This window comes from Boleophthalmus pectinirostris, unplaced genomic scaffold, assembly GCF_026225935.1.
Source record: "Boleophthalmus pectinirostris isolate CB_2022bp ecotype Guang Dong unplaced genomic scaffold, ASM2622593v1 HiC_scaffold_22, whole genome shotgun sequence".
Lineage (NCBI taxonomy): Eukaryota > Metazoa > Chordata > Actinopteri > Gobiiformes > Gobiidae > Boleophthalmus > Boleophthalmus pectinirostris.
In genome coordinates this window covers 39573944-39583943 of record NW_026571190.1, presented here as the reverse complement: position 1 = coordinate 39583943, position 10000 = coordinate 39573944, and the positions used below count along the sequence as shown (strand labels likewise).

The 10000-nt window shown below is 43.7% G+C and overlaps 2 protein-coding genes across 4 annotated transcripts in view; one reads left to right on the top strand and one right to left on the bottom strand.

Moving 5' to 3' along the window:
- The window catches only part of LOC110162537 (CSC1-like protein 2), a 64547-nt gene extending 57397 nt beyond the window's left edge, over positions 1-7150 (bottom strand). For all 3 annotated transcript variants that reach the window (XR_008632828.1, XM_055158162.1, XM_055158163.1), the window contains exon 1: positions 6740-7150. The gene's annotated coding sequence lies outside the window, so the exon portion shown is untranslated. The remainder of the gene's footprint in view (positions 1-6739) is intronic.
- A 1396-nt stretch (positions 7151-8546) lies between these two features.
- Positions 8547-10000, top strand: part of LOC110153623 (3-oxo-5-alpha-steroid 4-dehydrogenase 2-like) — a 16877-nt gene continuing 15423 nt past the window's right edge. Inside the window, exon 1 of the mRNA XM_055158512.1 lies at positions 8547-8674. Within this exon, the coding sequence (XP_055014487.1) occupies positions 8547-8674 (128 nt within the window). The remainder of the gene's footprint in view (positions 8675-10000) is intronic.

Sequence of the window (10000 nt, the reverse complement as noted above, 5' to 3'; positions counted from 1 at the left end):
GACAGAAAGGATTAAAGCCATACTGCGGAACATTCCAGACGAAGCGAAACCATCTCCAAAGAGAAAAGCACGAGGAGTACTTTACCCAAACACTTTTTTACTCTTACTTCATTTCTTGGACGATTACTTTGTACTTGTACTCGTGTAAAAGTACTTTGAAGTAACGTTACTCGTACTTTCGGATACTCGAGGCTCCTGCGCGTAAACAAAAGTACAAATAAATAGTTTTGGTTTTAGTTTGAGCTGAGGTCGGGTCCAGAGGTGAGTTTCCCCTGAGGTTTATATTTAGACTCGTGTTGTGTTCGAAATCCGACACGTCCTCGTGATTCTGAGCCGCGCTGAGTTCAAGACGCGCAGGAAAACACACGACTACTCGAGTATTCACACGATTATACACGAGAGAGAGACAGGGGGCAAGAGACAGGGGTAAGAGACAGGGAAGAGACAAGGGAGAGACAGGGGTAAGACAGGAGTAAGACAGGGAGAGACAGGGGTAAGACAGGAGTAAGACAGGGGTAAGAGAGAAAAGAGACAAGGGTAGAGACAGGAGTAAGACAGGGGTAAGAGAGAAAAGAGAAGACAGGGAAGAGAGAAAAGAGAAGACAGGGGTAAGACAGGGGTAAGAGAGAAAAGAGAAGACGGGGGAAGAGAGAAAAGAGAAGACAGGAGTAAGAGAGAAAAGAGAAGACGGGGGTAAGAGAGAAAAGAGAAGACAGGGGCAAGAGAGAAAAGAGAAGACAGGGGTAAGAGAGAAAAGAGAAGACGGGGGTAAGAGAGAAAAGAGAAGAGGTAAGAGAGAAAAGAGAAGACGGGTAAGAAGAGAAAAGAAGAGAGAAGAAGGAGTAAGACAGGGGTAAGAGAGAAAAGAGAAGACAGGGTAAGAGAGAAAAGAGAAGACGAGGGGTAAGACAGGGGTAAGAGAGAAAAGAGAAGACAGGGTAAGTAAGACAGGGGTAAGAGAGAAAAGAGAAGACGGGGGTAAGAGAGAAAAGAGAAGACAGGGGAAGAAGAGAAAAGAGAAAAGAGAAGACAGGAGTAAGACAGGGGTAAGAGAGAAAAGAGAAGACGGGGTAAGAGAGAAAAGAGAGAGAAGACGGGAAGAAGAAAAGAGAAGGGGGGTAAAGAGCAGAGAGAAAGAGAAGAAAGAGAAGACAGGGGTAGTAAGACAAGAGAGAAAAGTAAGAGACAGAGAAGACAGGGGGTAAGACAGGGGTAAGAGGCAGGGGTAAGAGACAGAGGAGACAGGAGACAGGGTAGACAGGGCAAGGGGCAAGAGACAGAGGAGTAGACAGGGGTAAGACAGGGGCAAGAGACAGGGGCAAGACAGAGGAGAGACAGGGGGAGAGACAGAGGAGGAGACAGGTGTAAGGCAGGGGCAAGAGAGAGTGGAGCGGACAGGGGCAAGACAGGGATAAGACAGGGGCAAGAGACAGGGGCATGACAGGGGCAAGAGACAGGGGCATGACAGGGGCATACAGGAGCAAGACGACAAAGAGACAGAGGAGCAGGACAGGGGTACGACAGGAGCAGGAGACGGAGGAGCAGACAGGGGCAAGACAGGGACAGAGAGGGGCAGACAGGGGCAGACAGGAGCAGACAGGAGCAGACAGGAGCAGAGGATCTTCAGCTTCTAAAAACTTAAAAATGGGACAATCTCAAAACTAGAAGAAGAAACACGATCATAAAAGTTCAAACATTTACTAACTGCGTTCATTCAGATTGATCCATGACATCACAAGGTGGAACAGAGCATTTTGACGACTTAAACCTCACAAAAGTCCATTTCAGTATCACAAAAAACGATAAATTCTGAAGAGTCCGTTTAAAAATATTTCACACAGATTTACAGAACTGGACTTAAATAAAAACGGATTTTGAGAATTTTGCAGAGACGATATTTGTATTTCCTCAAAACCTACAGACGGAAAAAACAAGAAGCAGTCAATTAATCTGTCAGTGTTGACCTGGTTTAGTCCTGGTTTAGTCCTGGTTTAGACTTGTTTAGACTTGGTTTAGTCCAAGTTTAGTCCTAGTTCAGACCTAGATTAGTCCTTGTTTATACTTGTTTTAGTGCTGGTTTAGTCCTGGTTTATATACTTGTTTTAGTGCTGGTTTAGTCCTGGTTTAGTCCTGGTTTAGACTTGTTTTAGTCCTGGTTTAGTCCGAGTTTAGTTCTAGTTTAGACCTGGTTTAATCCTGGTTTATTTCTGGTTTTAGTCCTAGTTTAGTCCTGGTTTAATTCTAATTTAGTCCTGGTTTAGTCCTTGTTTATTCCTTGTTTAGTCCTGCTTTAGTCCTGGTTCAGTCCTGGTTTAGTCCTTGTTTAGTCCTGCTTTAGTCCTGGTTTAGTCCCGGTTTAGTCCTGGTTTAATCTTGGTTTAGTCTTGGTTTAGGTCTAGTTTAGTCCTAGTTTAGTTCTGGTTTAGTTCTAGTTTAGTACCGGTTTAGTCTTGGTTTAGTCCTAGTTTAAACCTGATTTAGTCCTAGTTTAGTCCTGGATTAGTGCTGGTTTAGACCTGGTTTACTTCTAGTTTAGTCCTGCTTTAGTCCTGGTTTAGTCCTGGTTTAGTTCTACTTTAATCCTGGTTTAGTCCTGTTTTAGTCCATTCCAGATTCCTTCCTTATTTACTCCTGGTTAGTTAAAGGGTCCAGATAAACCAGGACTAAACCAGGACTAAATCAGGACTAAAAAATAAAAACTGTATGTATGCACTGTGTAACTTTTCGTTTGATGGTCCGTCACCTTCTGTTTCCATGGATACGTCATTCCTCTGCCTGAAATGTTCCACAGTGGGACTTTAAACAGCTCTACTCTACGTTTATTCAATCACAGGTGGATTTACAGCTCAAAAACACCTAGAAACACCCTCGCCTCTGCACAGATCTGACCTGTAACTCGGTCTGGTTCGGCCTCCGTGAAGATATGAAGGTTTAAAGCCACACTGCGGAACATTCCAGACAAAGCAACAACACAATGCACCTTTAAACGTAATAATGTCGTAGTAGATTAGTCACAGTGAAATCAAAATCACCGCTCGATTCTGAACGGACACAATTAAATCACAAAATCGCCATTTTTTTAAGCACTATCATTTTGGGATTTAACGATATCCGCATTTTTCGATACGATATTTAGTCCGATATTGTGTGAAAGCGAACAAAAGTGTGAATATACTACTTTTTCCAGCCTTGACAAGCCTTTGGTTCTGTCCTAAACCAAAGAGTTAAGATTTAAAAGTGCTTCATAAGTGATTTCATTGTGTAAATTGAGCTGAAAAGGAGCAAAGGATCATGGTCTATGTAGTTCTTTGCTGTTCTTGTCGCTTTTGCTTTCCTCCACAAGCAACAAAATCTCTCCCGTATAAGTTTTTCAGTTCAGATTTCAGTCTTTTCGTCAGTTGTTCTGTACATGTTTAAAATAAATGTGACGTTTGAACAGAATCTTATTATTAAATTTGAAAATTGAAAATCTAAACACAATCGTAAAGTCGGAAAAAAATGAAAAAAATTTGCTTATTACACAAAATGGATTCCCTCGTTCCGCCTCAAAAACAGACCTGGAGTTGTGTTTTGTTCATTCGCACGCGTTTTAGTAACTCTTTATTATTAGTCTGTCCACATCTCCAAATCTCAAAATGCTCAGTTCCACCTTGTGATGTCATGAAGTGGTAGTTTTCAAGTTTTCAGATCAATATTTCATTTAGTTCAGTAAAAATTGACAATTCCAGGTCTGATTTTTTTTTTTTTTTTTTCGTTTTCTAGATTCTAGTGAAGGTGCGCGGAGTTTAAAAACACAGTGGAGCACTTCCTGTGTTACCACATGATGACATCACAAGGTGGAGCAGAGTGTTTTCTGCAGGCAACAACAACAACAACAACACAACTCCAGCTCTGTTGATGAGGAAATGACACTATCAACTAGATTATCAACTTGTACTTCCCTTCGCTGTTGCACTGCAGAAGTAGTAGTAGTAGTAGTAGTAGTAGTAGTAACATCTGTAGTAGTAATAGCAGTAGTAGCAGTAGCAGTAGTAGTAGTAGTAGTAGTAGTAGCAGCAGCAGTAGTTGTACTTTTTTGAGTGTGACAAACGTCTGTGAGGGAGAGATAAACAACTGGCCCTGATAAGACAAACACTGTTTTGTGTGTAACCTGGGACAGTCCTGGTTTAGTCCTGGTTTAGTCCTGGTTTAGTCCTGGTTTAGTCCTGGTTTAGTCCTGGTTTAGTCCTGGTTCAATTCTGGTTTAGACTTGGTTTTAGTCTTGGTTAAGTCCTGGTTTACTTTTGGTTTTCCACAACTTGTTTTTCCTTTCCATTATTCAATCTGTAACTTAGGACAGCCCTTATTTAGTCATGGTTTAGTCTTAGTTTAGACCTGGTTTAGACCTGGTTTAGACCTGGTTTAGACCTGGTTTAGACCTGGTTTGGTCCCTGTTCAGACTCTCTATTCCTGGTTCGCTAGAAACAGAATGATGAACAATTGTGAACAGTGCCAATAATGAAAATTTAAAACAATTGTTACATATTTTGAATTGAGTCTGGTTTAGTCCTGGTTTAGTCCTGGTTTAGTCCTGGTTTAGTCCTGGACAGGTCTATCCCAGGTCTTATATGTAGCCTATAGGTTTGTGAGGGAGAGATAAAGGACTGGCCCTGATAAGACCAACGCAGAGGCACAACACGCAACGAGAACAACAGGTCCTCCAGAGCCTCCAGGACCAAGACCAGATCTGGAGAAGTTCTGGTTTAGTCTTGGTTTAGTCCCTGCTCCGTTTCCCTCGTTATTTAGTCCTGGTTAAAGGGTCCAGCTAGACCAGTTCTCAACCAGGACTTAAAAACTCCAAAGTAAATGTCATTTGTTTTGCTGCTCCTGGTCCTGGTTTAGTCCTGGTTTAGTCCTGCTTTAGTCTTGGTGTAGTTTTAGTCCTGGTTTAGTCCTGGTGTAGTCCTGCTTTAGTCCTGGTGTAGTCCTAGTTTAGTCCTGGTTTAGTCCTGGTTTAGTCCTGGTAGTTTAGTCCTAGTCTTTTTAGTCCTGGTTTAGTCCTGTTTAGTCTGGTAGTCCTAGTCCTGGTTTAGTCCTGTTAGTCCTGGTCCTGTAGTCATGTTAGCCTGTAGTGTCCTAGTCCTAGTCTGTTTAGTCCTGGTTTAGTCCTAGTATAGTCCTGCTTTAGTCCTGCTCTGGCCCTGGTCTGGTCTGGCCCATGTTACATGTAGCCTATGTCTTTAGTTCTGCTTTAGCCCTGGTATAATTTTGATTTAGTCCTGGCTTAGTCCCGCTTTGGCCCTGTCTTAGTTCTCTTTTATTCCTGGTTTATTCCTGTTTTAGTCCTGTCTTAGTACTGGTTTAGTCCTGGTTTAGTCCTGCTCTGGCCCTGATCTGGTCTGGCCCATGTTACATGTAGCCTATAGGTTTAGTCTTGTTTTATTCCTGATTTATTCCTGTTTTATTCCTGATTTTAGTCCTGTTTTAGTCCTGGTATAGTCCTGTTTTAGTCCTGCTTTAGACCTGTTTTAGTCCTGGTATAGTCCTGTTTTAGTCCTGCTTTAGACCTGTTTTAGTCCTGGTTTAGTCCTGGTATAGTCCTGTTTTAGTCCTGCTTTAGACCTGTTTTAGTCCTGGTTTAGTCCTGGTTTAGTCCTGGTATAGTCCTGTTTTAGTCCTGCTTTAGACCTGTTTTAGTCCTGGTATAGTCCTGTTTTAGTCCTGCTTTAGTCCTGCTTTAGTCCTGTTTTAGTCCTGGTATAGTCCTGTTTTAGTAGTCCTGTTTTAGTCCTGCCTGCTTTTAGACCTGTTTTAGTCCTGCTTTAGTCCTGTTTTAGTCCTGGTATAGTCCTGTTTTAGTCCTGCTTTAGTCCTGTTTAGTCCTGTTTTAGTCCTGGTATAGTCCTGTTTTAGTCCTGTTTTAGTCCTGTTTTAGTCCTGGTATAGTCCTGTTTTAGTCCTGCTTTAGACCTGTTTTAGTCCTGGTATAGTCCTGCTTTAGTCCTGGTTTAGTCCTGGTTTAAGTCCTGGTTTAGTCCTGGTTTAGTTCTGGTATAGTCCTGCTTTAGTCCTGGTCTGACCCTGATCTGGTCTGGCCCGTGTTACATGTAGCCTATAGATTTAGTAATGTTTTATTCCTGTTTTAGTCCTGGTTTAGTCCCGCTCTGGCCCTGGTCTGGCCCTGGTCTGGCCCTGGTCTGGCTGGCCTGGTCTGGCCCTGGTCTGGTCTGGCCCTGGTCTGGCCCTGGTCTGGCCCTGGTCTGGCCCTGGTCTGGTCCGGCCCGGCCCGTGTAGCCTGTAGGTTTAGCCTGGCTGCTACTCGGCTCCGCTGTCGCTGCACCTGTCGCCTGCGGCCGGGGACAGTCCTGCTTTTATCCCGCTTCAGCCCCGCTTTAGTCCCGCCGTTTGTCCCCCCCCCTCCTCCCGCTTCATGACGCCGTTTGAGCCCCGGTGGTTCGGCCCCCGGAGCTGTGGATCCCCGCGGGGACAGATGTAGAGGACAGCCGCTCGGTGCGCCCTGTCCTCTGCGCTCGCTTATATAACCCCCGCCTCCCCCCGAGAAAAAAAAAAAAAAAAAAAAAAAAAAAAAACACCACCACCACCACCAGGCTGGATGGATGCTACCGGCGCACCGCGACACAGCAGGCCGGCCCACGGTGCACCGCGACCGGGCCCGACCGCCCCCAGAGCCCCGCGGATCAGCTCACCCAAAGCCGCTTGCTCCCTGCGCCGCAATAAACCAATTAGAAGAGCGGTTTACCTGATCACACCAAGCCGACGGTGCCGCAGCTAAATCCGCTACACATCCACCGAGCGGGCGCCCCCACCGCCGCCGCACATCGCCCGAGAAACGCTGCGGAAACACGGGCACGGAGAGCGGGGAAGGACGCGGGGCTCGGACACGGACGGAGCTCGGGGCCGGTCCTGGAGCGAGGACGTGGAGGAGGAGGAGGAGGCCGCGGCGCAGTGCTCCTCCGCCGGGCGTGTAGATCACCGAAGCCCGCTGCAGCTGCTGGTCCTGCGCCGGTGCGTCGCGGGGAAATGGCTGAGCCGAGTCTGGACGGGGAGGACGGGAACAGCGCTGCGCCACGGACACCGCCAGGGGGAGCCGCAGAGCCGCAGAGCCGCAGACATACAGAGCCACAGAGACACAGAACCTTCACAATAAAACACACGCGGTTCATTGATAGAAAACAGAAAGATCTAGAAATAAAGATCGAAGTGAAGACTGGCTTATTGGGTCAATATTTGGGTTTAGTTGTGTTATAATCCTAGTTTTATTTTAGTTTTGGTTTAGTCCTAGTTTAGTCTCGTTTTAGTCCTGGTTTAGACCTAGTTTACTTTTAGTTTAGTCCTGGTTTAGTCCTGGTTTAGACCTGGTTTAGTCCTGGTTTAGTCCTGGTTTAGACCTGGTTTAGTCCTGGTTTAGTCCTGGTTGGTTTAGACCTGGTTTAGTCCTGTTTTAGTCCTGGTTTAGTCCTGGTTTAGACCTGGTTTAGTCCTGGTTTAGATCTGGTTTAGACCTAGTTTAGTCCTGTTTTAGTCCTGGCTTAGTCCTGTTATAGTCCAGTGTTAGCCCCTAGTTTAGTCCTGGTTTAGATCTAGTTTAGTTTTGTTTTAGTCCTGCTTTAGTCCTGGTTTAGTTTTAGTTTAGTCCTGGTATAGACCTAGGTTAGTCCTGGTTTAATCCTGGTTTAGAACTGGTTTAGACCTAGTTTAGTCCTGTTTTAGTCCTGGCTTAGTCCTGTTATAGTCCAGTGTTAGCCCTAGTTTAGACCTAGTTTAGTCCAGGTTTAGATCTAGTTTAATTTTAGTTTAGTCTTGTTTTAGTCCTGGTTTAGTCTTGGTTTAGTCTTGTTTTAGTCCTGTTTTAGTTTTAGTTTAGTCTTTAGTTTTAGTCTGGTTTAGTTTAGTCCTGTTTAGTGTTAGTCCTGGTTTAGTCCTGTTTAGTCCTTTTAGTCCTGGTTTAGTTTTTAGTTCCTGGTTTAGTCTTGTTTTAGTCCTGGTTTAGTCTTGGTTTAGTCTTGGTTTAGTTTTGTTTTAGTCCTGGTTTAGACCTAGTTTAGACCTGGTTTAGACCTAGTTTAGTCCTGTTTTAGTCCTGGCTTAGTCCTGTTATAGTCCAGTGTTAGCCCTAGTTTAGTCCTGGTTTAGATCTAGTTTAGTCCTGGTTTAGATCTAGTTTAGTTTTGTTTTAGTCTTGTTTTAGTCCTGGTTTAGTTTTAGTTTAGTCTTGTTTTAGTCCTGGTTTAGTCTTGTTTTAATCCTGGTTTAGTCTTTGGTTCAGTTTTGTTTTAGTCCTGGTTTGGACCTAGTTTAGTTTTAGTTTAGTCTTGTTTTAGTCCTGGTTTAGTCTTGGTTTAGTCTTTGGTTCAGTTTTGTTTTAGTCCTGGTTTGGACCTAGTTTAGTTTTAGTTTAGTCTTGTTTTAGTCCTGGTTTAGTCTTGATTTAGTCTTTGGTTCAGTTTTGTTTTAGTCCTGGTTTGGACCTAGTTTAGTTTTAGTTTAGTCTTGTTTTAGTCCTGGTTTAGTCTTTGGTTCAGTTTTGTTTTAGTCCTGGTTGCCTGATGGCTGAGCCGAGTCTGGACGGGAACAGCGCTGCGCCACGGACACCGCCAGGGGGAGCCACAGAGCCGCAGAGCCGCAGACATACAGAGCCACAGAGACACAGAACCTTCACAATAAAACACACGCGGTTCATTCATAGAAAACAGAAAGATCTAGAAATAAAGAGATTGAAGATGACTGCGTTATTGGGTCAATATTTGGGTTTAGTCCTGGTTTAGTTTTGTTTTAATCCTTTTTTAGTCCTGTTTTAGACCTAGTTTTGTTTTGTTTTAGCCCTGGTTTGGTTCTAGTTTAACCCTGGTTCAGTTCTGGTTTAGTCTTGGTTTCGTTTAATTTTAGTTTTATTTTAGACCTAGTTTAGTCTTGTTTTAGTCCTGTTTTAGTCCAGGTTTAGTCCTGTTTTAGACCCAGTTTAGTCCTGTTTTAGTCCAGGTTTAGTCCTGTTTTAGACCCAGTTTAGTCCGTTTAGTGTTTTAGTCCCCTGTTTTAGTTTGTTTAGTTTAGTCCTGTTAGTTTTTAGTCCTGTTTTAGTCCATTTAATAATAATAATAATAATAATAATAATAATAATAATAATAATAATAGTTTTATAGTCCTGTTTATATAAAGTCAGAAATATAATAATCAGTAATAATAATATAATAATAATAATAATACTGTTTTACATTAGTTAAGTCATATAAAGTTTAAAACATAATAATAACATAATAATAATAATAATAATAATAATAATAATAATAATAATAATAATAATAATAATAACATAATATCAGTTGTCTCAGTCTCTTTTTGGACTCTCAGAGACGCTTTACAGAACATTATTCATTCACTCCAGACCTGGTGATGGACACTATTGTAGTCACAGCTGCCCTGGGGCAGACTGACGGAGGTGAGGCTGTCAATCTGCACCACTGACCCCTCCGACCACCACCAACACTCACACACACACCACTTTCATACTAGGCAATGAGGGTGAAGTGTCTTGCCTAAGGACACAATGACAGTTTTTACCACTGACGCCTCCTGTGGCTCCTGATTTTCCCAGTGTCTCCATCCAAGTCCAGACCAGACCAGACCAGACCAGACCTCTGAGCGTCTGAGATCTGATGGGATCAGGCTTTATAACAAGCTGGTATGGCCAGTCCTGGTTCAGTCCTGGTCCAGTCTTGGTTTAGTCCTGGTTCAGTCCTGGTCCAGTCTTGGTTTAGTCCTGGTTCAGTCCTGGTCCAGTCTTGGTTTAGTCCTGGTTCAGTCCTGGTCCAGTCTTGGTTTAGTCCTGGTTCAGTCTTGGTCCAGTCTTGGTTTAGTCCTGGTTCAGTCCTGGTTTTTAGTCTGGTTCAGTCTGGTCCAGTCTTGGTTTAGTCCTGGTTCAGTCCTGGTTCCAGTCTTGGTTTAGTCCTGGTTCAGTCCTGGTCCAGTCTTGGTTTAGTCCTGGTTCAGTCCTGGTCCAGTC